The sequence below is a fragment of the Electrophorus electricus genome, chromosome 2, assembly GCF_041902795.1.
Source record: "Electrophorus electricus isolate QZ-2024a chromosome 2, ASM4190279v1, whole genome shotgun sequence".
Classification (NCBI taxonomy): domain Eukaryota; kingdom Metazoa; phylum Chordata; class Actinopteri; order Gymnotiformes; family Gymnotidae; genus Electrophorus; species Electrophorus electricus.
In genome coordinates, this window is record NC_137498.1 from 37,695,281 (window position 1) to 37,721,734 (window position 26,454).

Genomic DNA, 26,454 nt, shown 5'->3' on the forward strand with positions numbered 1-26,454 from the left:
CAAAGAACATGTTGGTTAGATACAATCAAGGCTGACATGAACATGCAAATGAAAGAACAGAAAGAAACTGTCAGTGATAGCAAAGCTTGGAAAATGATGTCTCATAAAATGTCCGAAAATTGGGTCTGACTGAATGGATAATCGTCATCATAAATCTGTTTCCAATTAAATGTTATGTATTTCACAGGTCATTTGAGATAATCACCTTTATAATTAAACTTAAATTGAAGGTTGTTAGTCTAAATTTTTGTATATACATATTTGTGTAAACTTTTCTGTATGTCCAATTGCTGGCAGAGTACATGTGCAGTAGCATCCACTACTGCCTACATTTTTCTGGTTCTGTCTTCCCAAATAGACAGTAGTATAGTTGTAATAGTGTCTATAATTCACTAAACACCTAAAGTACTATTATGGCTACATAAAAGAGAATATGTTCTTGATATTCCTATTTAATCAGAAAACAGCCTCATAATATAAGTGTACTTTCTTATATCCATATTAATCATGCCATTTATTTGTGACAAATGTTGGGAGACATCCAGCATTACACATGGTGTAATCTTTCACATATTGAATAGTCAGAGAACTGCAGACCCCTAAAGACCCCTAATCTTCTCAGCCTTCTTCATGTACAGACCATCCAAAGTGCAGTGTCTATTTACAGCTTCTGTGGCAGTAAACAGGCACGAAGGGAATTTAATGTTGTTGCTCCTGCTAGGAAACATAAACTTTATCCACTCTGTTTTCATGGCTCCTCTGGCCTATGTAGTTCTCAGCTTATGTTTGATTTCAATCTCTCTTATCTCTGATAATAGCCAGGCTTTTAAAGTCATGCTGAAATATAGGTTAGTGTTGTTTGGGATTGTTCTGGAGTGAAGTCAATGTTTTACAGCTTTCTCTCTCCATGATTCTCATTGGACACAGCACTTTGCCACTCTTATTTGGCTAACCTCTTTTGAATACCATTTGATACTTTTGCTTTGTCATGCACATTTAAGACCCCCACATTTTGATTCTGATTGGATAATGCTAAGGTTTATTTACATAAAACATTCCTCCTGGAGCCTCATTGGTTTATATCAGCGGGTTATTTCCCAGCGGCCATCTCTGGGACATAACTAGCCAAAGTTGGGTTCTATGTTTAACTGGCTCCCTCCTACTATTTATTAATAAATATAAACAGATTCTAAGTTGCCTAAGTGACTCAGTGCAGTATACTGGAGCTGGAGGAAAGACACCAGACAACCCCTCCTCTCCCTCATTTACATCTTCCAGATTTTTACACTTAGTAGATTGTTTTACTACTAGGATAATTCTCTAATGTGGGTCCTGTGAGTATTTCACTTTCTATCTAATATTTCTACAAAGATGTAAAATGTAAATGACAATAATATACATAACTAAGTCCTTAGCATTTAGCCTTTTATGATTGTTTTAAAAGCTCGGGCTGTTTGGGAATAAAAACACAACAACAGCAAAACATCTTTAAAACCTGTACATAGTCATCACAATAAATGTTCTCCATTATATATTATGATACTAATGTAGAATAGAAGCTAGAAAAATAAAATAAGGAAGTAGATAGATTTAGGTGTACATTGTAGACATTCCTGATAGTATATTGTAAGCATGAGCAGTTGTTCATAGCAGAAATTAAAAGAGTATGGCACTGGTGGAATGTGCCTTGCCTGTACCCATCATTAGCAGCTGCTCACGCTACCATCTCGCAGAGTCTGGCTTTGCTACTCATCTTATTTTAACCATTTATGGAATCATAGTCAGGATTGTGCTATTCTCCCTGCAGTGGTACACTACAGAAAAGCAATGGTTTTAACTGGAATTTAGGTTCAAGTCTCAGCTGTGCAAGGTGCTATCAGAGGCTATGGTTCAGTGACACACAGTCCTCTTGAGAGAGGAGGATAGCTGGGGTGTTCTTGTTGCTGTGTGATGTAGCAGTCCATTGCTTATTCAGTACGAAGTGTCTTCATTTGCATGCAGTATTGTTTAAAAATACTGTTGAGTAGATGTGGTGGAAAGCTTTACTGTCCTCTCAAAGATATAGAAGTCTTGTGCAAAATAGGATGAGACCCTAGTAACTGACTGTTACTAGTATAGTTTAATTTTCTCTTAATAATGAAAAATGATTTTGAGTTCCATGATTTGTTCCATGCTATATTTGTGTCTTGAAGCTTATAATCAGTCAGCTGTTCATTAGGCCTGGGCAGCTGCTGCTGAATGACGCATATGAAACTCCAACCATTTGATTACTCCTTCTCCTAGTAAATAGAGATGGTGATTACCATTTGATAACCACCTTCTCTGTGTACTGCACACTGCACAACAATCTCACAGCCACATTCTACTGCACATACTCATAAATAATAAGGTTTATTATCAAGACCTCTCTAGTCACTTACATACTGAAAACCAACAAGTGAAAGAGCACCAAGGGTCAGTCTCACTGGTTTTATGTTTTCTTGTTCTACCTATAATTGTTACTGGCAAAAATGTGATGCAGCATAGTAAATTATACTCTACACATTTTGTAATTTATATTCACAGTTGATGAACTGAGAGAAGATGGCAGACAAAGATATTGACTTTATGCAAGCCTGTGGATCTCTGTCAGAGCCCATGGAAAAACTTGAAGCATTACTTATTGAGGAAGAAGATGAAGACTACTTTGAAGACTGCCTGGAGGAGATTGAGGCTGCCCTTACATTTCCTGGCGCTTCCATGACCTATGCAGCAACAATTCAGGAATCTCTGCAGACTGAATTCAATGGACTCATGAGGCAGATGTTGGCACAGCTAGACAACTTTGATGCCACCCATGAGACCAAATCTACTTCACCAACGTGTTTCACAGAAAGAGAGAATATGTTAGTAAGAAATGACTTTAAGGACACTGGTGAACGTGAAGGCTGCTTTTCAAAGATATCCATGGCAATAGATGAACCTGTATTCAGCATTGTTGAAGCCAGTCCAGCGCCATCTACAACCATAGGGATAAAGGAGCTTGGGAGAGCACTGGATGACTGCATTGAGGAGGTGAGCCACTTAGAGAGCAGAAGAGATGAGCTAGTGAAAGAGTTCCTGGAGTTGGAAAAGCCAATGTTAGAGGAGGTGGAGGCTTTGAGAGCTGAACTGGGAGATGCCCAGAGCCTCCTGTCCAAGGCCAGGCTGGAGAGGCAGGGTCTGCAAGAGGAGATGCGTTTGCTCAAACGGAGCTTGTTTGCTGCTGCAAGGGACTGTGCACAGAGCCAAGTGGCCTTGCTGATACAACAGAAAGAAGTGGAACAGTTCAACCAAGCACAGGTACTGTCAATTATGAGAGTTAGGTAGGATGAGTTGCATAGCAAATTATAACATTTATACTATGATCACTCAGTAGCATTTAAATTAAGTACAGTGCACACAGTATGTTATAAGCATTTTTGCCATTATAGAGGAAATCTAATGCTACATTTCCTTTATACCTATTCTTTGACACAGGAAGAGATGCAGGCCCATATAGGGAAGCTGACTGAAGAGATAACCCATCTTAATTTTGAACATCAGAGCCAGCTGAAAGTCCTGCAAAATCAGAAGGACAGCATTACCCAGGGGTCCAGCAAGGACATAACACGCTCATACCTGTCCCAGGGGCGACGGGCCTCTATCGACCTGCAGCAGTACCTCCAGGAGGGCATCAAATCACTCGAGGAGTGGTATGAGCCACGGCTGGTGGCCTTACTGAAGAGACGAGAGGCCAGTGCTGATGCTTTGAGCAAGTCCAGGGAACTGTGCCAGGAACTGAAGGCTCAGCTGGGACCGCTGTTTGACGAAGAGAAGAGGCTAGCACTGCAGAGGGCCCGTCTGGAGGAGCGCATCCGTCTAATGGAGAAGCAGAGGAAAGAAAACGTGGAGCAATACCGAGTATGTAACTAAGCCCGCACAGAGTTTCACCAAACCTTAACATTGTTTGTAGGCAATCAGGCAAAGGGTTATGTTATAAAATGTAATGTACAGAATGTATTTGCTTATTTATCAAGGAGACAATAGATCTTCTAGAGGAAAGTAGCAGAGAACTGAAAACTGAGCTTCAGATCAAAATAAATAAGATCAAAGAGATGGAGACGCTGAAGAATGGACTGGCAAAACAGCTATACTTCTATAGGCAAGTATTACCTTACAAAACTGTCAGAGGACATTGCATTTTACAAGCTATTATAAGGTGAATCATTTATACTTTAATATTGCATGTTGTTACTTCCATATTCTGTTTTATAGAAAGAGCACAGAGGGACAGCACCAAGACATCCTATTGATGGGAGAGAAAACTTGATCAGTAAAGATTAATTTCCATTTGCATTAGACACACAAATGTCAAAAAGCTTTTTTCTACACTATGCAGAATAATCACAACTGTTTCATTTTTTTATGTAAACAATGCCTTATCAAGCTACCAGATTATAAACATGCATGTGGATGCTCTGTACAAATACTCATAAGTAGCCAGTGGGTAGCATGAAAAATATACCAGGACTCAATCTCTTCACATCCAAGAGATGTGTAGCAGACTGTCCAGCTTTTTGCCTAACCATTTACCCCACTCAGAATTGACAGCAAAGTGAGTCAGACAGAAGAGAATACAAGTATGAGCGCTGGTGATTAGCCTTTTTAACCATAAGGCAAGAGCGAGAAGATGGGAGAGAACAAGGACATATTTGGGCATCAAGCTGAAACGCTCACATGCTGACAGAATGAGGCTGGGCAGGTTTAGATACGCAGCTATAAGATGGATGAAGCACTTTATTACCAGTATGAACATAAACAAGAATTAAATAAACCAGATACATTTTGAGTCATGTTACAATCATTGTAATGGCTGAATGAGTTCAGTGAAAAAGTTTATTTTGAATGTTCTGTACAACAGTATAGACAAACAGGAGAAAGACACTGAAAAGCGACAAAAGGATTTTACAATATTAAAGACATTAAACAGATGACACCACCAGACCATAGCCAAGAGTACAAAATAGAGCACACAAGTTTCCCTGTGGACACATGAGTTAAGTGATGCATTTTGTAAACATGTAAAAATAAATTTATCACTTATTAACAGCTAACATATTATTGAGAGCCACATTTTAACCATGGCAAGAAAGGACCCAGGCATTAGCCTCTGTGGATAAAACTTTTTTTTCCAGGGAAAAAAAATGTAATTTGAACATAGGGAACATTTTAAAAAGCAAGGGTTTATATGAAGTTTACACTGTTTTGATTAAATAGTTTTTATTAAATCAAAACCAAAAGGATCAACCAATTTATCTTACAAAAATACACATTTTGTATATTTTTAAAAGAAATTTTCCAGTCAATTGTTTTCTTCAGGAAAAATTTTTTATTCCTCACTTTGAGCAAGTGTGGTTGGCTGGTGATGTGACAGACAGTTCAGTTTCAGGAGATGTGTGGGAAAAACATGGTCATGAGACAGTGAGGTGTAATGGAGGATGAAACTTCTTTATTCCTCTTCATCCCTGGACCTCGGTATCTGCAGCTCCTTCAGGGTCCTCATCATTGTAGATGTTCTCTGCCTAAATAATATGATAGAATAAAAGGGCTTGTAAATTAGATGCCTATAAAATATTGGTATCCTCATAAATCTTGATGAAAACAGTATAGTAGAACCTTCATCTTTGGCTTCATAGTACCCTGATTTTTATTTTTTTAAAAGCACATGATCGGTATACATTTAGCTTTAACTTCAGACTGCATATATTCGGACACAATTAGCTTTAGCAGCTAAATGTGTTACAATAGCTTCAGCTTGGTACAAGCTTAATGAGCAGACTGTTGACTTACCATCTGCCAGACTTGCATGATGTTGTCCTCAGACACTGAACAGATTACCCATGGCTCATTGGGGTTCCAGGAAAAGTCAGAGATCTTAGCTGTGTGTCCACCATGGATAAACTAACAAATACAATTGGGGGAGGAGATAATAGTTAAAAACAACTGAAGAAATTTATGACGCTTTCAAGTAGGCGACAAAAGAAAATTGACTTCTCACCAATAATTCAGGAGGACCATCCTCTGCATCTTCTGGTGATTGTTCCTCACCAATTTTACTACAGAAAAAATAACAGATCAAAACACACTCAAAAGCGATAATGAAAAATACTGTTTCTCCATTTTTGGTGACAAAGAATTTGACATGGTCACCTGAGGTCCCAGACGTTGAGTCGTCTGTCTGTTCCACTGGAGGCCAGGATGGTCTCATTATGAGGTGACCATTGGACCTGTAGCCACATTGAGAGAGGTCAGGAAAACACTCACAGAAACAGTGAGTTTTAACTATTATTTTATTTATTTATATTTAGTTTTGCACTGGCAGCAGCAACAGTAACACCGAGGACCAAGTGAATCAGTTTCAGATGTTAGACATTAGAGGGAAAATGAACAGGTTACATTAGGCACACAAAGGTAATATACTCTGAATGAAATACGTGGTGTCACAGGATTAAATGAAGCAAGTTGTTCACAAGGTGGATCATTTGGATGTTCCTGTGGGTATCATGACAAAAGCAATCCCCATACCTGGAAGATTTCGTCTTTGTGTGACTCAAATGAGTGTAGCTTTAGCTTGAGGTTCCTAAGATCCCACAGTGCAACAGTCTGTAAGAGACGGAAAGGGAGGGCAAGTGATAGAAGGAGGTGGGGGTGGTAGTAAAAGAATAGAGGCAGGAATGGGGGAGATCAACAGAAAAGAGGAGGGTAGGGAGGGAGAAAGTCAACCATGTTTATGGTGTGAACATGAATAACAACTGCTATTTAAAAATAACATCCTTAGAGAAGTAAATGTTGCTCTAAATGAGGGACAAGAGAAAGACACTTTGACTATGGCTGTCACCTTGTCAGCAGAGCCAGTGGCCAAGATGAACTCGCTGTAAGGGTTAAAAGATAGACAATTGACCTCTGCAGTGTGGGCATCAACTGCATGACTGGGCTTGGATGTGTTGTTAGAACGTGTGTCCCAGCTAAAATGAGAACAGAGATGTGAGCTGGATTAAGTCGTTGGGCGTGGGGGGGATGCAATGGCAAAATGCAAGAGTGACTATATAACTTTCATTTTAACTACATCTAAGGTACTACTCCTCTATTACAACTGTTGATTGAAAAAAAAATAAAATAAATAACCAAAAAAAAAACCCACAACAAAAACAACCCAACCACAGCATTAACAAAAACAAAATAAACAAAAAAACAAAACCTTGCACAGAAAAGGGTTCACTTACATCATAAGCTTCTGGTCATCAGCCACAGATCCAAAGAGGGATTCATGCAGAAGATGCCAGGAAACATCTTCTACCACAGCAGTGTGACCAGTGAAAATGGTCTTGGCATCAACTATCTTTCCCTCCTTAGGGACAGTGCTTATGTCCCAGAGACAGATTGTCTGATGAAACACAGAGAAACTCATAAGACCATCAGCAGAGCGCAATATGAATCCAATCCAATTTCGCTTTTATGGCATTCTTCATAATAAAGTTCACAAAGCAGTCTTTAAAAATTTAAATAAAATAAATAGATAAACAAACCTTTGTCCAGACTCCAGGCAACAGTGGCAAAGGAAACCAAGAGATATGCCTTTATGAACATACTAACTGAGATGGAGAAAGACAAATGTCATCATGTGTCTTACATGATCATCAGATGCGCTCAGGAGGCAGCCGCTCAGGTTAGGGTTCCAAGACAGGCCGTAACCCTCTTTCTGATGCCCCCTCAATCGTAAGTCTGGAGTGCACTCCCCAGATGGGTCTACAAGGAGCAGGCCATGTACAAGCAAAGACAATGAGGAATTGGTTTATTTATTATTAAAAACACCAAAGTCTTCCTTCATGAGTATTGCTTAACAAATAAGGAAAATTAATAAAAGGGTAACATAGCTAAGAATGCTTGTACCAGGTTTGGATGGATGCTTAGTGTAATCAAAGACCAGCACATCACTTGTGGGAGTCTTCGTAGCAATAATGCAGGGGTTCTGAGGCATGTAGCGGGCTCTGTTCACCTCTCCTTCGTGGTTAATTTTAATCTCAATCTCAATTTTACCACTCACTGAGCCAAAGCCACCAAATTCTGGGGGTGGGGACAACAGTTAAGATTTCATATGCAAAGAAACATTTAACCAGACAAAGATTATGTCAAATTCAAAGTACCATCACCATACCTTTTAAAATAACCAATCTTACCTCCTTTCTCACTGTCATAATGTGAAGCATCAAACTGGGCATCATCATTAGGCAGCTGAACACTAGCAATGACCAGGTGATTTTGCTCATCAGAGGTGTGGGTGCCAAGCACTAGCCGATGGACACTATAATCCTTCCCCTCAGGCCTGCATGGCAAGAGAGACAATGGTACCGCTTATTTCCACAGTATGGGAGAACAAGGAGCAAAACCTTTATACTGCAATACTGCCCCCAGGAAAGACCCTGCCCCAAACAAACACTTATACTTTATTCTAACATAAATTGCCAAAATCATCTTGGTGTGAATGTTGTTTTTTTTAAATACCTAGTGACATCTGGCAACCACTGTGCAGTTAGGCTTGGCCACTCCAGCGCGTGGGTCATCACTAGGTCGTACAAAAAGGGGGTATTTTTCTTCCATATTTTGTACTCTTCGTTTATCACCCTTTCTTCCACCGCGTCATCGAAAGCAGCTGCAGCACAGTGCATGGAAAATAACTCTAGTCATCTCGGTAACGAGTAAAAATATTTGATCTGCCGGACTGTTTCAACTTGGCTAGCGTTAACACACGCTACAAAGGTAGGAGTTATCCACCTATCTCCATATCGACAACAGCGTTTCCGCCAAACCGTAGCATTGCTAGCTACTGCATTAACCAAAAGCCCTGGTTACATGCAAGAATCGTGAATATACTGTTTGAATAGGTTGAATATGTCGTTTTTTAAAGATTAAAACAGGAGCATTTACGCCATAATATCAATACACATAATGCTATATGCGCACTTTAGATGCAGTTTTCTGGCAAACGCACCCTTATCTTAACAACACATTTTGCCATAGCTAACTAGCCTCACGCTATCTTAGCTAACGCGAATTCATTTAACCGACTGACGGCAGCTAACGACAGCTAGCCAGCTAGTTAGCTAACTAGATTAGCAAGCCCGTAACAAGGAACTAAGAACCACTAGTGGAAACAGTTTTGATTGTACGTCTATTTCAACATCTACCTCGAAACTGTATGAGTACATACAGCTACTGCATGATTCTATAGCAGAGACCTGAAACACCGAAGCTGGCTTGCTGGTTTTAATCTTTCTAGTTAACACTATGGCGTGACACGGCCTGTGTTCATTTGTCAGTGGCTAACTAACGCTAGCTAGCGAACATTACGGTACTACCGACGGCACCTCAATAGCTCAACAGTTTTGAGTTTCAGACAGCTGTGCGCAACGTTTTCTGACAACACAAAACCGGCGCTTACCTTCTTTATCAGCCATGACGACTCCCTCGAGGGCAATCACGCGTAACACTACACAACAGCCGATTAATAAACACAAACTACCAACATTTAGAGCTGCAGGATGCTCTTTGTCTCGCACCGGCGTGCACGTTCGCGCCAACTCTAGCAGGAAGAGCAAGCGAGTCACCAATGAGAAGACAGGAGCTTCTTCTTCTACAAGTACTCCGTGACGTCTTACTTGGTTACAAAATGGAACGTAGTTACCAGAAACGGAAGCAGAAAGCGTTCCAGCATAGTCGCGGTGAGCAGGATTGTAAAGTTTTAAAATATATTAATATGAATACCACGAAATCGTCAGTTTTGATTGAACGCACTTCAAAAATAAGTAATTTCGAAAATAATGCCACTTTCAACGGTTTCTGTAACGTAACACATTTTCGGTTAGCTGGTATAAAAGTTTAACTCCCTGGCTACACTCAAGAATTGTCACTGCGTCAAGTAGAACACAGCTAATGCTAGATATTTAGTTTTACTCATTTTGAATGTCTAACACGACTGAAGTATGCTGGAATTTGTGACTTAAAATTGAGTTAGATTATTCAAAACATATGATTTAAGAGAAAGTAAAATATTGACTTATGCATCAATTAGTTTATCAAGGCATTTAGGCACGTTTAGCATCCAAAGTGCTGATTTGTAATAAATCCTTGAGCCAGAAATACAAGTCAATACAAAAACACTGGCTACACTGCCTTCTAACGTTAGCATAAATTTATAACCTTGTTCACTGTTAGAATTTCAAACATTTGGACAGAAACTTTATCCACTTTAAAAGAAAACCGTGCACTCACAAAATGGAGGAAAAACCTTATCTGACAAAGCTTTAATTACTAACACCAGTGAAGTCAGATTCTTTGGCGTTGACATAACAATATGAAAATATATTATTATCCAACAAAAGATGGTAGATATAAAACATTTTATTAAAAAGCGATGGCATACATACAGAAGAGATTTAGATAAAATGAATATTACTGCAGAGGATTCAAACAGTACCTGAACTGCATTAGTAAAGAGTGAGTGTGTGTGCGTGCGCATGTAAGAGGCAGGTTTAAAGGCTGTCTGCGATCTCATTATGCAATGCTAAGAGGTCAATGGCTTTTCCCTGGGTTGTGTTTGAGGGTCTAGAATACTTTTCACTAGGCAATACGCAATGACATGGAGACTACAGTGTACTACACAGGCTGGCCACAGAAAGGAGACTGTTGTCAAAGAGCTCTTCAGAATTCCAGCTGCTAATCTTCCTCCCTTTCTGACTCCGACTCTGCCAGACAGAATTGCACACATATTGACACATTTATAGTAGTGGTTGGTATATGTTTGACAGTAAGAATAAAAGGTTTACTGGAGAGAGTGCAAGAAATCAGCCAACCAGGGGTGGGGGGTGTTGGTTTAGTGTTAATTGTGAATACTAATTGGAGCACTATTTTAATAAGTTTTAATAAGTAAAGAGGTAAACTGTTATGGACCTTTGTCAGAGGGAGGTGTTTTTCCCTCCTCCCTGAAGATGCTGTATAATAAAGGAGAATAGCCTCTTCTGAATGAACTTTGTGCTGTGTTATAACAATTTTCAATATTATTAAAACTTAAACTGCCACTCCCTGAGTAATTCCTACTGAGCATTGGGTTAGCTAGGGGAGCATAACCAGAACTGGATAGCGGGGTTACCCCTCAAAGGCTGAGGGGAATCCTTTGGTCATTATGTCAAAGATATAGAGTCCTAATTTAATCATCTTTTAGTGCCATGCTGGGCACTGTGGTATGCAGTGGCTGTAAAAAGGGAAACTTATCTAAGACTGCGGTTGTGTCTGGTGGTAATAAGTCAATGTGCAGTTGGCAAGGCTGACATTTTGTGTGTCTCACTTTTGATTGATGTCCAAAATTTCCTATTCAAGTCCATAAAAACAGCAAAATCTCTGCGAAATACCATACCCTCCTCTGCATTTTGAAGCCACTCTACAAACGTCTTCATTTGCTCTAGAAAGATGCTTTTCCCTTTGGCAGCATGAGCATCTTTGTACCATTTCAAAATGGCTTCCTCACTTAGGACATCAGCTGAGAACAGAGGAGAGGATAATGCATCACATACTATTGCTACTAAAGATCTTATATTGCAAGTGGTCTAGCATGGAATACTGCTGTCAGTACATACCTTTGTAGAACAGCACCACTATCTTAGAAAAGGATTTCATGAAGTGAATGTTGTCGTAGCAATACTCCTGAATCTTGAGTAGCAAGACCAGTTCTGACTGGCCCTGAGTGCTGAACATAGCCAGCAGAGGAGCATAGTGCTACAAAGAGCACACCCATCATTAGACAGTTAATGACCAACGAAATAATTAAAATATACAAAATAATGTTCTACTAAAAATCCCTCTTAATAAAATTAAATGACAAAAAGAAACCCTTTCTGTTTAGACAGCATATTGATGCTAAAATAAATCAGTTAAAATCACTGCATGAAGGTCACCGACACCTGTCACAGTAGCTCTTTTATTTCCAATACTATTTTTAAAGTTTGTCTTGTCACACCATGTCAATTTTAAATTTACAAAATTACAGGTATAACTGTTTTAAAACAAATATAGACACTTTAGTGGCTCTCCTACAACCTACACCTTTAGAAAAATGCTATTTTACCATACTTAACATTACAAAATCATATCGTCATACTTAATATGATATGATACAAAGTGCTATATTTTGAAGTGATGCTTTAAGAGCCTTTAAAATATGAAGCTATTGAAGGTGGACTGGCAGTACCTTTAGGTGTTTGAGGGCCTGCTCAGTGACAAGCTCTTCTTTCTTGTTCCACTCCACTGCATTCATAAGGCAGGACCACAGCAAGCCAATCACAGCCTGCTCCTGCAGCTCATTCCTTTTCATCTCATCCTTCACGTACACCATGATCTGAACACAATGTTTATATCTGGTCATGTGCACATTTTAAGAAGGTATCTTGCTGTTCTTTACATGTACACCATAAAAATAGTACTTTACCAGGACAATCAGCTTTTAGGCAATCCAAATGTATATAAAATGAATCAGATTTTATGCCTACAAAAAACTGAACAGAGGAATGAGATTTTATTTTTGAAGAGACTGTATTAGAACTTAACTTTATTTATATAGCACTTCCATAAACATACTTTACAAAGAAATACACATTAAAATAATTTAAGAATACACTGAAAAACGAAATTAAAAATTAAAGGAATGAATAATAAAAAATGTTTTAGAATTAAAAGAAGAGGAAAATGGATTAAATAATTAAGAGATATTGGAAGAATAAGTACTGTTTTATCATTTTAGAAGCACACAATCTGCCTGTATGCTCACCTCTCTGATGGGGCACTCTTGAGACAATCGCTCTTGCAGTTCTTTCTGCAGTTCCTTGCGGGTGCCCAAAGACTGCTGCACACGCAAGAAGTCTGACAGCTCCCTCAGGCCAGCGTCATTAAAGTAGTTTGAGAAGTGCTCCACATTCTGTTTGTTGGCTGGGAACAGTTCCTGTAGATTCATTAAAATCAGAAAACCATGAAACACACTACTAGTTTTACAAATGAAAAGTACCATTAGGTTTAGAACTTAAGTTTGATTTTACTAATAATAGCTAATGCAAAGAAATGACTAATGATGCACACACATTTATGTAATTTTTGTTCATGTTAAAATTATCTAACAATGGCAGTAGTATGTTTTGTTTTCACCATCAAGCTCTAAAAAGGACCAATATTTATGAGTCACATATATTTTGGATAAGCAATTCAACAACAGTCAGACAAGGAATCATAAGTAAGTTCTAATGCATATCACAGCCAATTGATGAGTCTTTTCATGGGAAGATCTCCACATATCCATTCTTAAACTCAGAAATTTCAAAATATCCATCATCCTCACAAACAGTAGGAAATGGCCAAAGTATACAGAGCATACCAGGAGCTTCTTATCTAGGTTGGCCTTTCGTAAGGCTGAAGTCACTGCGTTGGCATCTCTCTCAGCTATCCATGCCTTGAACAGCTTCACTGCAAAGGAAGCAGCAATACCTGCACAATATAAGAGAGGTGATGAGCACCGTTGCTTGCCCCCTGCCAATTTAAAGCAACTAAAACTGAACATAGCAGGGCTTGAAGATAAAATTGGCTAACTTGAATATAAATCCAGTGGAGAGTGCACTGAATTAGGTTTCCCAGGATGTTACTTTCCATGCAATGTATTTTTCAAACTGAAATCTTTGCGATTTTAAAGTTGTTTTTTGAATGTTACAAAACAACTTTTATCACGTGTTTGTGATTTTAAAGTGATAAGGATAATTGTTTAAGGTTGTTGCTTAAGTAGTAACAATATACTAACTAATGTCTGATTTGATCTGCAGTGGGCTTTGGGTGGGTGGGGGGGGGGGGGGGGTCATGTTGACTACTGTTCACAAACCTTCCTTTACTATATTATCACTGAAGAGGCTTGTGAGGATGGGTGGTGGCAGTGTGCCGGTAGCCAATAGGATGCCTGTCAGCATGGCCAGTTTGGTCTGTTCAGACTCACTAAAGGCCTTCAAGAATAGAAGAAGCTGTGCAGGACAAATGGCAATATACAGAATGCATAAGAAAACATAAATGTTAAATGGAACTGAAACACAAATGAAATGGCAGTTTGGGTCCTGTTAAAAGGACTTACTAAGGAGTAAAACAGAAATGTGGAAAACCTTCAAATTATATAGCAATCAGCAATTTCATGAAGGTAACAAGTACCTATTGTCATGCACATCAACAGTCCATAATTATGTGGTTTGGTTTTGATGCCTTGGACACACCTCATTTTGAAAATCTAGGCTTACATGAAACTGCAAGGTATAACAGTTGTATTCTACTGAAAGTACACTTGGGGCAGTTTGATTTCTCTCTCTCTCTCTCTCACACACACACACACACACACACACACACACACACACACACACACGAAATACTAAAGGTAAGCTTCAGAAGTGACCAATATTAGATATACTACTTCTCATTATATTGAACAAGACCAAGACCAATTCCAAAACTAATAACAGTGAGTCATCATGACCAACATGTATGCTTTTACACCAGACCAGTAATTACGATGTAATAAGAAGCTTATTAAAAGATGCAGACAAAACAACAGATCCACACTATAAAATCAAGTTCTACAAACATGATTTCAGTAACAAATCAAATACAAAGCTTATACCTTTTTGATTTCCTCCTCAAATGCTTTTTCAAGATACTTGTATCTCCTGATAAGTTTATTGAAAACCTGCAGATATGCACATTATTAATGTGAAAACTATTAATAAAAAACCTTTCATAAAATCAGTTAGCCATCAAAAAATTACAAGTTTCACTTCTCTGTGACAGACAGAAAGTGTAAATATTTTTGTAAACTTGGTGTCATACTTAATCCTGGATCTTATTTTAAAATGACACAGCATGGTTGGAATCCTGGCTAAGCCAAAGGGATCAAGAGAATAAGCAGATGTAACACTATTCAGGTGCAACACTATTCAGGAGCAAGACGGTGTTGGGGTGGGGAGGGAAGGCCCTTACCTGAGCATAGCTGTGAACTGCAGCATGATCCTCCTCAGCAGTAAACACACAGTGCTCGGTCACCTTGGCCTTGTCGCCGTCATCGATGCGTGTTCCACCAGGAGCTGGAAGAGGGAACATTACATATGCTGGTCTTGGGCAAGGGTAAACAAGATAAAGTATATACTTTAAAATAATAAGGAAACATTTAAATTAAAATGCCAATGCTGCTATCAACATATGAACATGAATAGCTACTGATGAGCTTTTTGCAATTGAAATGTTTACTGTGAATGGAATAAAGTTGGTTCCATTCATATAACACTTGTGTTTACAGGGTCTTAGCCAGGCACTCCACTTCAGATAGTGTTCTGATTGCTAATTGGCTATTTGGCTTTTAGTAATTGGCAGCCACAGTAAACTGTTTAGCTGCAACTGAATTGGCAAAGATACCCTGGGCACAGCCTGAAAGTGAACTAATTAGAGCATGCATCCAAACCAAGCCTGTGTGTAATAATGTAATGCTGATGACACCTAATGCTATGCTGATGACACCCAATTATTTCTCTTTTCCACCCTCTGACACGCAGGTCTCCAGATGAATCTCAGCATCCTTGACTGACATTGCATCATGGATGACAGCCCACCACTTGAAGCTCAACCCCAGTAAAAGCAAGCTTCTTTACATCCCAGGAACTCTCAGCCCTTATCATGACCTCACAGTTTCCTTGGCTCACCATCGGAAGCTGCTCGTAACCTGGGCATAACTTTTGACAATCACGTGTAGTTCTCAACTCATGTTTCAAATCTGACCTGTCTTGCAGATTTCTCCTTTGTAACATATGAAGGATTCAGCCCTTTCTCTCGCAAGAAGCTGCCCAGGTACTTGTGCAGTCTCTTGTAATCTCAAAGCTAGACTACTGCAACTCGCTATCTTCTGCTCTTCGTCCAAGAGCAGACCTCTACAATTTATTCAGAATTCAGCAACACAACTGCTCTTAAATTTTCCGAAATTCACACACGTCACTTCACTGCTATGTTCCCTTCATTGGCTTCCAGTAGCTGCCTGCATCAGATTTAAAACCTTGATGCTTGCCTAGAAAGCCAAAAATGGACCAGCCCCTCCATACATGAGGTCAGTGGTCAAAGCCCAATCCGTACCTCAAGTACTTTGAACCTCAAGTACGGCTTGGCTTGAAATACCATGCTTCAAGTATCATGGAAGACAAGCATCAAGACTACTCTCTGTCCTAGCTCCTAGATGGTGGAACGAACTTCTGCTTTCTGTCTGGACAGCAGTGTCCCTTGCAGTCTTCAAATGCAGACTGAATACCAATCTATTTGTACAATATTTACATGACCACTGACTGTGCCCCCACGTTGACTAAAAACTTTAGTACTTATTGTTCATTGCACTTATCATTGTCTGAGATAGAGCTTATGTATTTTGCACTTCTAGGCATCAGCATTGATCCCTGTATTTCAACAGTATTCTAGTTCTTTGGTATATTGGACTCTAACCTAATGGCTAGGATAAGTTCTATGAGTAAATGACAAAGTACTTTTGTAAGTCGTTCTGGATAAGAACGTCTGTTAAATGCTGGAAATGTAATGTGAAGATCATAAGGATGGATGAAAGAAAAATTACTGGCAGGTAGCACTAAGGTTCTAAACAGCCTACTTTCTTACCCAACATGCTGCCAGCAATGAGGATGTCAAACAGGGTGTCAGCATAGCGACGGTAGTCCAGTCTTGAACCAGTAACATCCAGGAACTTGGCTACACCATCAAGATCACTCCCCGCTTCGTTGAGGCCTTGAATAATCGTGTCTCGGAAAACCATAGGCTCAAACTTCTCCTTTTCATCTGCAGAATGTTTACATCATAGTCTGAGTCAATAACACTTCCATAACAAAAACTGAAGATAATAAAATTCAAATTACACCTGGGCATGCATCGCACAGAACTAAATAGAAGAGTTTAATAACAGTGTAAAATTTAGTATGAGAATAACTATACTTTCCTGTACTTAGATTTTGCTAGCTGATTACAGTCAAATATTACAGTTCATGGTAGAGTTCATCAAAGAAGTGGAAAAAGAAAGCAAACTAACCATCTAGTTGCAACACCCCACATTTGAACTGTCAATCACACCCACAGAGTAAGCCCTTGTGACGCAAATGTCGTGTTGTTAAAAACACCCTCATATTTGGCATTCACAGGGCGATGCAGAACATTTTGTATTCTAATCTATTCTCAGCCTCTAAAACACAAGCCAGACATGCTGCATTGCAACCTCAGATTCATGGCACTAATTTGTTTGAATAATGTGGAACACCCTGTCAGAACACTGTTTGTACATTGCCATGCACTGGAACCAGTGTGAGGTGCTTCTCTTCTAGTGGGGCATAGTCTGCTCTGTATTTGGGAAGAGAGACAACAGCTATAGTGAGTAGTGAGGTAGCATGGTGGCCTGTGAAGGGCCTAGCCATGCGTACAAGCCAGCAAACATTGCTAGACGCAAACAGGCTATTAATGGAAAGTAGACAGGTGCCACAGGGAGTCATGCCATTGCGACATCAAGTGAGAGGTCACAGCACATGTGTGCTGGTGCGTGCCTGAGGGCTTTGTGCATGCATGCCCCTGTACAAATGGTGTCTTAAACACACTTAAAGGGACATGAGCCTTGAGACTGTTAGCCTAGTTAAAAGTGACACCGTTGTATTACCAGGTGGGCAAAGTACTGAAAATGTAAAAATAACTCACCCCTTTTCCTGGTCTTAAACCGCTGGCCTGTAAGCACTGGCTTCTGCTGCTTACCGGTATTCATAAAAGTCCTAAACACAAAGAATAAGCAAACAAGGTATTACAAAATCAGATACAGATAATATTTATAACAACCACAAATAATCATACAAGCAGTCCAACCTAAAGATGGTCAATAAAGTACAGTAAGCTAGGTCATTTCCAAAAATAATTGTTACAATACTTTGCTGAACAGACTGCACATCTAAAGAAAAGCAGAACAGAGAGAACCCACAACCTGCTGTTTGAAAAGCTCACCAGCTGTAAGGGCCACCCTACCACAGAGATCAGTGTGTGCTGCGTGTCTCAGTGAGCACTCTGGCTGAAAATGACTACTCTGGCCAGACCTGCGCTCCTCTGTGCTAAATATAGAGGGGTTCATCCCTGATAGTGTAAACTTCACTCATCCAAGCTTGAGACACGTGTAATATTACAGCAAGGACATGTCTGATCAGGGTTCACTGCCTGGGAGTGTGCACACATGCATATGTACTCTCAATCACACACATTCTAACATGACAACTAACTTGAAGATATAGTACAACCAGAATCAATGTACTGCAGAATTTACTAAGCACTGATGACTATCATTAAAATGAAAAATACATAGTAATCACCTTTTTTAGCACTTCACTATTGATTCATATGCCGAGTTACACAATTTATCCATATTCATTTGAAATTACCACTTCCTTCTCAGCACTATGATGCTCTAACTTTTGTGGAAAAATTATTATAAATATGATTAAAAATGATTTTCAAGTAGCTACCAAAGCAAAAAAAAAAGCAACACAAATCATTAATTAAACCAGTTACAGGTTTAATTAACTTCTATGAACTGCCCAGTAGAGTGCTGTTGATGTTTACTACTTTCATTTAGGCTGACACATTATTCCCTTATGCAAGGCTAACATACTCTTTTCCTGTAGTTTTGCATCCACAGACTCAGGAGCCGCCTCCAGTGAGCAGTTAAAGGGCTGACAGTGGTGTCAGCCCGTTCTGCCTGAGGATCCATCCCTATAATGGGCCACCGGGAAGAGAACCTTCACAAGGGATGTTTTCACACCAGTGTTTGTCAGCCCATAACATGTATTCCACCACTGTGTGCTAAAACGGATGTTAAGTATACACAAAACCTACACTCAAGACTTGGCAGTATTCAGAGGGTACTGGAAGAAGAGACTAGTAATAGCAGTCTAGTTTCCGCCATGATTTACACAGTGAGACTTAGCTGTGAAGTTGAATCACCCAGAGACAGAGTGACTCTTGGATGGAAGAGAAGCCTTCAGTTACAGCAAACAGCAGTGCCTGATCAAGACAGAGACTCACACAGGTCAATTATTCTTCACATTGGTGAACACAATCTAAGCTGTAATACACTTCAGTTTTTTCCCTTATATAAGTTTTGTCTTTATTCTACCTAACACAATTAATAAACTTCTGAGGAACTAAATAGCTAAACCTCTGATTATCTAAATTAGACCACATTGCTCACTGATAAGTGTGTGTGTGTGTGTGTGTGTGTGTGTGTGTGTGTGTGTGTGTGTGTGTGTGTGTGAGAGAGAGAGAGAGTGTCCACACGAATAGTAACATCTGACCCTTTTGACCACCTTGTGGCCTCCACAGGTACAAATTTTAATTACACAAATTTCATTTTAAAATTTAAATTAATTAATTAAATAAAAATAATAATAATCAAACGAGGTTAAGGTAACGTGTAGCATTAACTACAGTAATTATATAATAGATCATCTCTACAAGGATAGTAAAACAAGTATCACGTCATGTCCAAGCCATGTGCAGCTACACAGTAGAATACTTACACTCTTAACACTTTTATCCGATATCGGCAGTCCCGTTTTACTTTACAAGTACTTTAGTGCGGCCAAGAATAAAACGCGAGTTGTGACTTGCCAGAACGCAACTGAAAACGGAACTCAAACTATAGACCAGATGCTGGAGCACCATACAGTACTGATTTTAAAGTCTTACATTCTTGTGTACCTTTTAACACGTGCGTAGCTCTTATGCATCTCTGAACGCGAATGACTTGACTCTGATAAGAAAGCTTGGTTTTAGGTGAACTACAGCTTCGCGCAATCTCGGCTAAACGAATTGGTGCACCGGATTTCCGTGAGAAGTGCACGCAGAAACGGTTATCTTTACAGAAAATACAAAATGCTTACCGCACTCTCGTCAAATATTAATGCTTTAAACTTTAGTGAGCAAACGCCAATGCGTCCAGTTTAGTTAAATTACTGTTCTTCCACCCAATCCACTCAATGTCTTCTGGCTACAGGTATTAGAATACAAAATGCCCTGAATAAATAAATTATTTGTTAAACTATAACGTTAGACTATAAAGGACCCTTTAAAGACTGGAGACCGAAACTAAAATCAACAGTTTACGGTGGGAGGACGAAGGTACACTAGTTGTTACCATGATAACTTGGTTTTGATTGTAATACTGGAATTTCGATGATCGAAATCAAGTAGTCTATTCCGATTGCAACTGCAAACTACCGATGTTGGACCTACTGGTAAATAAAGCATCATGACATTTTTAATAAGGAGCTCACGAAAATATAAATCTCATCCTCGCCGCGAAATGGCACATTACGTACGCTCAGCTTCTTTTTGTTTTATATAAGACCTGATACAGACAATACGGACGCACTGATTTTCAACACCCTGTAGCATCCCACAAAGAACGAATCGCAAACTTAATGTTATCTCTAGCTAGCATGTATCACCTCCGAGGTTAATTTACCTAGCAGTGGATTACCTCGGGCAGAGGTCCCAATACCGGTCAAGACTGCGGAGTCGCACACTTCATCTTGAGGAGCGAAATGAAATGCAGGTAGCGTGATCCATGTCAGATAGTAGTTCGTTCTGAGTCTATTAAAAGATTGTATATTTAACAGACAACTAAATATTTAAAATTGAATTACATGAAAAAAACATTCTGTGATAGTTACCGGACAGAAATAAGCAAATACTCTAATACTGAAATTTCAGCGCATTTATTTTACACCCCCCCCCCCCCCCCCCCTCACACTTGTGATCAGTACATGGTACAACCCAAAAGGTAATTATTCTACCGTACACCAATTATAAATTGAGGATTGCGGGACTTTTTTTCTAATTTAACGCTACTTGGCGTAGAAAATGAATTGTAGTGTTTGAAGGAAAAGAGACAAAGTATACAAAGTATACAATTTAACACAAAATACAAAAAGGGTGAGATAGCCTATTACAGGTTGCAACTGCAGGTAGGCTATAGTCCCAATCAAGACATCAGTGATGCTGTCATTCTTAAACCAAAACATTTAACAAATGCATCAACTTAATTTTTTATTTTTTATTATTTAAAGCTCTTAGTGGCTTGCTTTTGTTGTTTTACATTTAAAAGCATAATCTAAACTAAATCATGATCTCTAATAATTGGTCTGACACTACTGACCTTTACATATAGATTATGTTCTTAAATTAGTCACCCCCAATGTAAAATGTGTTATTAAGCTGCATCTAGTAAAACCTGCATCTAGTAAAATCTGCTGGTTTGCTGTCCTTTTGTAACATGTTGATTTTTCCTTACATGAGATGTGCTGGAGGCTTCTCAGCTTCTCAAGAGAGAATACATGCAAATTAACTGCTTGAATGAGATAAGGGCAGTTGACTAATCTTTATAACATCTTTAAACACTTTCTTTAGCTCAGTGTTTATGTTTATGTTGTGCATATTATTTAGCACTGTTAGACCAGTCACTCCTTTCTTATTGTGTATGATGCACATGACATCTTGTGCATATGCCAGGTGTAGGCAATGAAATTGCTGTGTAAGCAGTGGTTATTTGAAGTCATGTAATGTCTCATTGGATGAAGTGACAAAAGATGTTCTCCATTGTTAGAGAAACATATTGCAAAGAGACCTGAGAGATGGATGTGCAGCTTTGAGGGGTTTTGGCAAAGAAGAGTTGCCACTTAATGTACTTATAGTACAAGGCTTCTTCAGACTTTATTGTCAGGAAACAGAATGGATAAAAGTAGACAGTCACAAGCACCCCCATGCCTGCATGTACTTGATACCACCAACGCAGTCATTCCGCTCTGGCCAAGAAGCAGATCAGATTGTAAAAGCACTCAGGCACTCATATTTGCAGGCCTCTCAGGTGGCAACACAATCGCAAAAATATTCTTGAGCTACAATGGCCCATTTTGTGCAGTATAAGTAAACTAAAATCAAGATGTTTGTTAAAATCAAGGGTGCTGTATTGTAGTGCAAATATTCATAGTGCCTTTTATTAGTTCAGTTGTATCTTCAGTCAGCATTCCCAGATCTAGCAAATATGTGCACACGCACACACACGCACATGCACGTGCGCGCACACACACAATTAACTCAACCCTGTCAAGGAAGGAATTTTGTATAGGACTGTTTCAAATCTAACATTTATTTTCTGCAGAGACCTTTATATATGGACTGCAAACTTGGGGAAGCTATTGACTCTCATATTGTTACATATAGATGAGGATAGTGATCTGTGTTTTTAGTTTGCATTAGTTTTAGTTTTAGTTGGCATTAGTTTGCAGCAGCTAACACTCATGCTACATTTATATATATATATATATATATATATATATATATATATATATATATATATATATATATATATATATATATATTTTGTAGCACAGAGCCTACCTCTACCTCCAGTTCTGAGCATGTAGTACTTTTGAATTTAACAAAAATCTGCCTGGAACACAGAATGTAATGTTGTTTTAAACATATGATATGATGATTTACAGTTTCTGTACATAAGCTGTTCAGACTTTTTTCTTTGCTCTTGTTTGACAGTATAACTTTTCACAAATCCAGAAAACTGACACATATAGCTGACTGACATAGTACTCTGTAAGGTCTAGCTATAATGTTACCAAGCAGGTCTTCATAGACACACACTAATTATATTTGTACTATGACTGTGGTAGCCTCAGAAGTGTGCATCATGGAGATTGGAAAATGGTATTTGAGATATCGCAGATGTTTTCACTGTTAATGCTTTCTACTAGACAAAGTTCTTGCAGGAACTCCTCCTAATCCATGTGTAATGTGATATATAGCTAGTTCCTGGAAACTTGCTAGGTGGCTGAAGAGGGCCCAGCCCCCTTCTCTAAACAAGTTCACTGAAATATGCATTCACCAGACACTTTATTACAACTACCCTGTAAATGTACAGTTAGAGCTTATACCTATTCCCATTGAAAATCTGCATTAGCTGTCCACTATCCACTGGTCTCAACCTATGTGTTAAACCTCCTGAGCAATACTCATATTACCTGCTCAACTGCACTGAGATTTAAGATTTAATTTATTGTCATTGCTCACCCTGCACTTGTATTTGCACTTGATCCATTGCTTTTGACTTGTGTACAATACACTCCCCTCTGAAGTTAGAAACCAGAAAGTGACAAATGAAGGGCAGTCTGTAACTATAAAAGTAATGTGCATCTCTAAGTTTGATGCATTTAAAATGTTTCTTGTGAGTGTAGGTGTGCAAAAGCTGGGGTTTCTTATGAAGTGGAAAGGGAGTCAATTTTTTCCTTTAATTTTTGCTTTCCTTCTCTTTTTCTCTATTCGTCATATCATTACCTCTAACTGGACATTGTGTAAAATCTACTTTTTGGACAGGTAATACATGTTGTGCAATTTAGCATGGTTTTCATTCTTTTCAGAGCTTTTATTTATTATTTAAACAGGACCTTACAATCTGTATTGCCTCTGTTAAGGGAATGTGTGTTTGTGACAGCAAGACAAATTTGATTACTTTAACCTGTCAACAACATTATGGTTTCTAGGGCAGCAACCAGACAGCCTTGTCAGTTCTGACCCAGGCATTAACAGGGCAGATGGCCCTGACGGATGCAGAGTTGGAGCAACCTGTGGAGGGAGGGGCGGGAGTCAACAGGAATTGTTGATTCTGCAACATATTTCTGAGGATCCTTTCCTTCCTGGTATTGTCTAAGTCTGGTGTAGCTTGTTTTAAAAACTGATATACCACAAACAAGAACTGTTAAAGCAAGATTCTTTATTGACATTAATAAAGAACTGTTATTTTCAAATGGTTATACTTTTTTTTTAGCTATTCAATATATACTTAAACAACAACTAGTTACACAGACAATTGTAAAGCTGCTTTGTAAAAGGTGTCATATAAATACATTTTGATTGATTGATAAAGTACACAATGTCAAGATAAATTTCCAATGACAGTATATGGAAAGAACCATAATAGGAATCACAGCCCTTTTTAAACATTGTCTTCATTTATGTAAGTAGCACAAGTTGGCTGCTCAGTGTTTTCTTGGCCAGCTGTGTGTCGTATTAGTTCATGCAATAAGGAGCTTACTAAAGGGAATTTAGGGTCATGTAGTAGTTATGCCAGTAGAGGGCAGCTTATGTCCTCTGAAAAACCAACCATGAGTAATACCCGTTACTGCACTCTCACTGTATTTTCATGGCTTTTTGTCTGTGATCTTTACAAATGCAAATACAGGGGGTCATGGATTTTCATTTCCTGACATGTGCATTCTTTTAGACAGATTTTGAGAATTTTCTGTGTGATACTATTATGCATCACCCCTTCTTATCTTCATCATCATCATCATGGTTGCCACTATCATTACATCATCATCATTATGATTACTTAGGGAATTTAAACTAGTAAATAAAGCTGACTAACAAAATTGTCCAAAGAAGCTGTGAAATAAATTGCAGGTAGGCACTGCCACACAGGAGATCATGACTAACAGATCTCCTCACTTTCCCACACTTGGTCCTGTTGCATACATCCTTAGGCACTCATGCAGAATTCTATAGAGCTCTCTAACCATTCCTAAGAGCTTTGTTCCCTGGCTCCACTGCCCCTCATCTCACAGGAGCATCTCACCCTGTGGGCCAGCAAGGGGCTGTTTAGTGTTCTCTTGTCATGCCGCATGTCAATATGCTCATAATTCAGTGCAGTAACCCCCCTCTGTCTCTGGTGAGAGTTATACCCCTCCTGTATCTCTGTCTATGGATCTGTCAGGGTCATTACAGGAGCATAAAAGGGCTATCTCAAATATCCGGTTTTCAGATGAAGAAATTAGCGAATGCCACCTCGTATCATATGGCATTGATATTCCACTTTCAAGCCCTGAGGTTAACATTCACAGCTCCCCAATATCCCTCCCCAACCCCCTAACTTCCAAACAATATCACTAAAGGAGTAATAAGAGATCAGTTGGCTTTTGCAAAAACATGAAGAAAGGTACTCTTTGACAATATGGAAAGATCTGCAAAATATTAACGTGCCATCCCCGCCCATAATCACGGAACTGTACCAGCATGATAAGTCTTGATAGTAAATGACTTGATAGTAAAAGCCTGAGGAGAGAGTGAAATTAGACCCTTGGTTCATTTGCAAAGTTACACAGTTTCGGCAGAATAAAGAGAGCATGGCTCTTTGTGTTGTCTCCGTACCGTTTGTGTCATACATTCATTTGGTGAGCTCATCGGAGACACCTGTTTGGATAATTTTGGGGTAAAATAATCCAGGTGTATCCTGTTTCATGGGTTTGTTGTACGTTCATGAGCTTTGCAGCACAGTTTAGAATAGAATGCACCAGATTCCATTCTACTCAAGACATAAAACAGCTTAAAATGAATCTTTCTTCTGGGTGGATAGGAGCAAGGTTCATCACTACCCACTCTATGAAATAGATAAAATATACATATGGACTATAAATTTGCTCTTGTTAATCAGAATCAGTGCATCCATGAAAAAATAGACTTTATTCACAAATACAATATCAACAAAATTTTAACTTTAATGAAATACCATTAATGTAAAAGCAGAACGACATGTCCTACCATCAGTTTGTAATTAATGTCTATCTCTGGTAGCCAGAGGGGTGAAATGTGCTAAAAGTGCTATGTATTCAGAAGTCATAAGGTCTGTGAGTATCTAATTCATTCAAAAAGAACTAAATTTCTCTTGGAATACTCAAGAAAAAAAAAACCCTAGGAATGTGAACCTTTGTAGAGCCCTGAGTATTAAACTGCTTGACTGCAAAAAATTTCATTCACTTCCTGATAGATCTGCATCCAGCACAGTTTAAATTATGACTCAGTGCTGAGGCACTGATTGATTTAGCAAAACATGTTACCCCCCATAGCCCCTCCAGCCCTCTATCTATCTATCTATCTATCTATCTATCTATCTATCTATATATATATATATATATATATATATATATATATATATATATATATATATATATATATATATATACAGAGAGAGAGAGAGAGAGAGAGAGAGAAGAAAGAGAAATTAAAGTCAAAGCAAAGCACTTTCTAAAGTGGACATCATACCACAGTGTATTTCTATTACATACATTTCTATTCTATTCTGTTCTATTACATATATTATGTACACATGTTCAGGAAAGAGAATTCTTGGATTTGCAACATTATTTAATTTTCCCAGATTGAACAACATTCAAAAATGATCAAATGCAATTTCTG

The 26,454-nt window shown here is 38.8% G+C and overlaps 4 protein-coding genes and 1 long non-coding RNA gene across 13 annotated transcripts in view; 3 read left to right on the forward strand and 2 right to left on the reverse strand.

Annotated features, from left to right (window-relative positions):
* Positions 1-1,185: 1,185 nt before the first annotated feature.
* On the forward strand, positions 1,186-4,849 carry sync (syncoilin, intermediate filament protein). Of its 3 annotated transcripts, none has more exons than XM_081702175.1 (4): positions 1,186-1,334; positions 2,566-3,321; positions 3,499-3,921; positions 4,038-4,849. In XM_081702175.1, exons 2-4 carry the CDS (start codon positions 2,584-2,586, stop codon positions 4,221-4,223), a joined length of 1,347 nt encoding a protein of 448 aa, XP_081558301.1. In that variant the 5' UTR covers positions 1,186-1,334; positions 2,566-2,583; the 3' UTR covers positions 4,224-4,849. The 3 variants fall into 3 exon arrangements, with proteins under 3 accessions (XP_081558301.1, XP_081558306.1, XP_081558310.1); XM_081702180.1 differs by having other exon boundaries at positions 1,196-1,325; XM_081702184.1 differs by lacking the exon at positions 1,186-1,334 and adding an exon at positions 1,369-2,454.
* A 15-nt stretch (positions 4,850-4,864) lies between these two features.
* rbbp4 (retinoblastoma binding protein 4) lies at positions 4,865-9,658 on the reverse strand. The gene is made up of 12 exons (XM_027006321.3): positions 9,500-9,658; positions 8,563-8,710; positions 8,238-8,383; positions 7,951-8,124; positions 7,691-7,806; positions 7,284-7,444; positions 6,899-7,025; positions 6,586-6,663; positions 6,211-6,287; positions 6,059-6,116; positions 5,851-5,961; positions 4,865-5,582 (listed from the first exon to the last, which is right to left on the reverse strand). Exons 1-12 carry the CDS (start codon positions 9,513-9,515, stop codon positions 5,520-5,522), a joined length of 1,275 nt encoding a protein of 424 aa, XP_026862122.1. The 5' UTR covers positions 9,516-9,658; the 3' UTR covers positions 4,865-5,519.
* Positions 9,659-10,442: 784 nt separating this feature from the next.
* On the reverse strand, positions 10,443-19,937 carry bzw2 (basic leucine zipper and W2 domains 2). Of its 7 annotated transcripts, none has more exons than XM_081702171.1 (12): positions 19,894-19,937; positions 17,851-17,921; positions 16,774-16,950; positions 15,106-15,209; positions 14,750-14,815; positions 13,970-14,105; positions 13,475-13,584; positions 12,878-13,048; positions 12,302-12,448; positions 11,691-11,829; positions 11,471-11,593; positions 10,443-10,802 (listed from the first exon to the last, which is right to left on the reverse strand). In XM_081702171.1, the coding sequence occupies exons 1-12, from the start codon at positions 19,920-19,922 to the stop codon at positions 10,774-10,776; spliced, it is 1,302 nt and encodes a 433-aa protein (XP_081558297.1). In that variant the 5' UTR covers positions 19,923-19,937; the 3' UTR covers positions 10,443-10,773. The 7 variants fall into 7 exon arrangements, with proteins under 7 accessions (XP_081558297.1, XP_081558273.1, XP_081558284.1 ...); XM_081702147.1 differs by having other exon boundaries at positions 11,402-11,593; XM_081702158.1 differs by lacking the exon at positions 19,894-19,937 and adding exons at positions 19,122-19,197; positions 19,713-19,846 and having other exon boundaries at positions 10,443-11,593.
* Positions 15,219-19,103, forward strand: LOC145652388 (uncharacterized). Its single transcript, XR_014118618.1, has 3 exons — positions 15,219-15,750; positions 15,909-15,966; positions 18,819-19,103. It is a non-coding gene; the product is annotated as an uncharacterized LOC145652388 (long non-coding RNA).
* A 6,416-nt stretch (positions 19,938-26,353) lies between the features above and the next one.
* Positions 26,354-26,454, forward strand: part of sostdc1b (sclerostin domain containing 1b) — a 1,853-nt gene continuing 1,752 nt past the window's right edge. Inside the window, exon 1 of the mRNA XM_027006331.3 lies at positions 26,354-26,454. This exon is cut by the window's right edge and continues 383 nt beyond it. The gene's annotated coding sequence lies outside the window, so the exon portion shown is untranslated.

Coding starts and splice junctions, on each gene's coding strand:
- sync (XM_081702175.1), top strand. CDS start 2,584: ATGGCAGACAAAGATATTGACTTTATGCAAGCCTGTGGATCTCTGTCA. Junction 3,322..3,498: donor AACAGTTCAACCAAGCACAG/GTACTGTCAATT, acceptor TCTTTGACACAG/GAAGAGATGCAGGCCCATAT. Junction 3,922..4,037: donor AAAACGTGGAGCAATACCGA/GTATGTAACTAA, acceptor TTATTTATCAAG/GAGACAATAGATCTTCTAGA.
- rbbp4 (XM_027006321.3), bottom strand. Junction 7,445..7,690: donor TGAGCGCATCTGATGATCAT/GTAAGACACATG, acceptor GTGTTTCATCAG/ACAATCTGTCTCTGGGACAT. Junction 6,117..6,210: donor CTCAACGTCTGGGACCTCAG/GTGACCATGTCA, acceptor TTTTTTCTGTAG/TAAAATTGGTGAGGAACAAT.
- bzw2 (XM_081702143.1), bottom strand. CDS start 19,922: ATGCATAAGAGCTACGCACGTGTTAAAAG. Junction 15,210..16,773: donor CATTGCTGGCAGCATGTTGG/GTAAGAAAGTAG, acceptor TCCCTCTTCCAG/CTCCTGGTGGAACACGCATC. Junction 14,816..15,105: donor CAGTTCACAGCTATGCTCAG/GTAAGGGCCTTC, acceptor GCATATCTGCAG/GTTTTCAATAAACTTATCAG.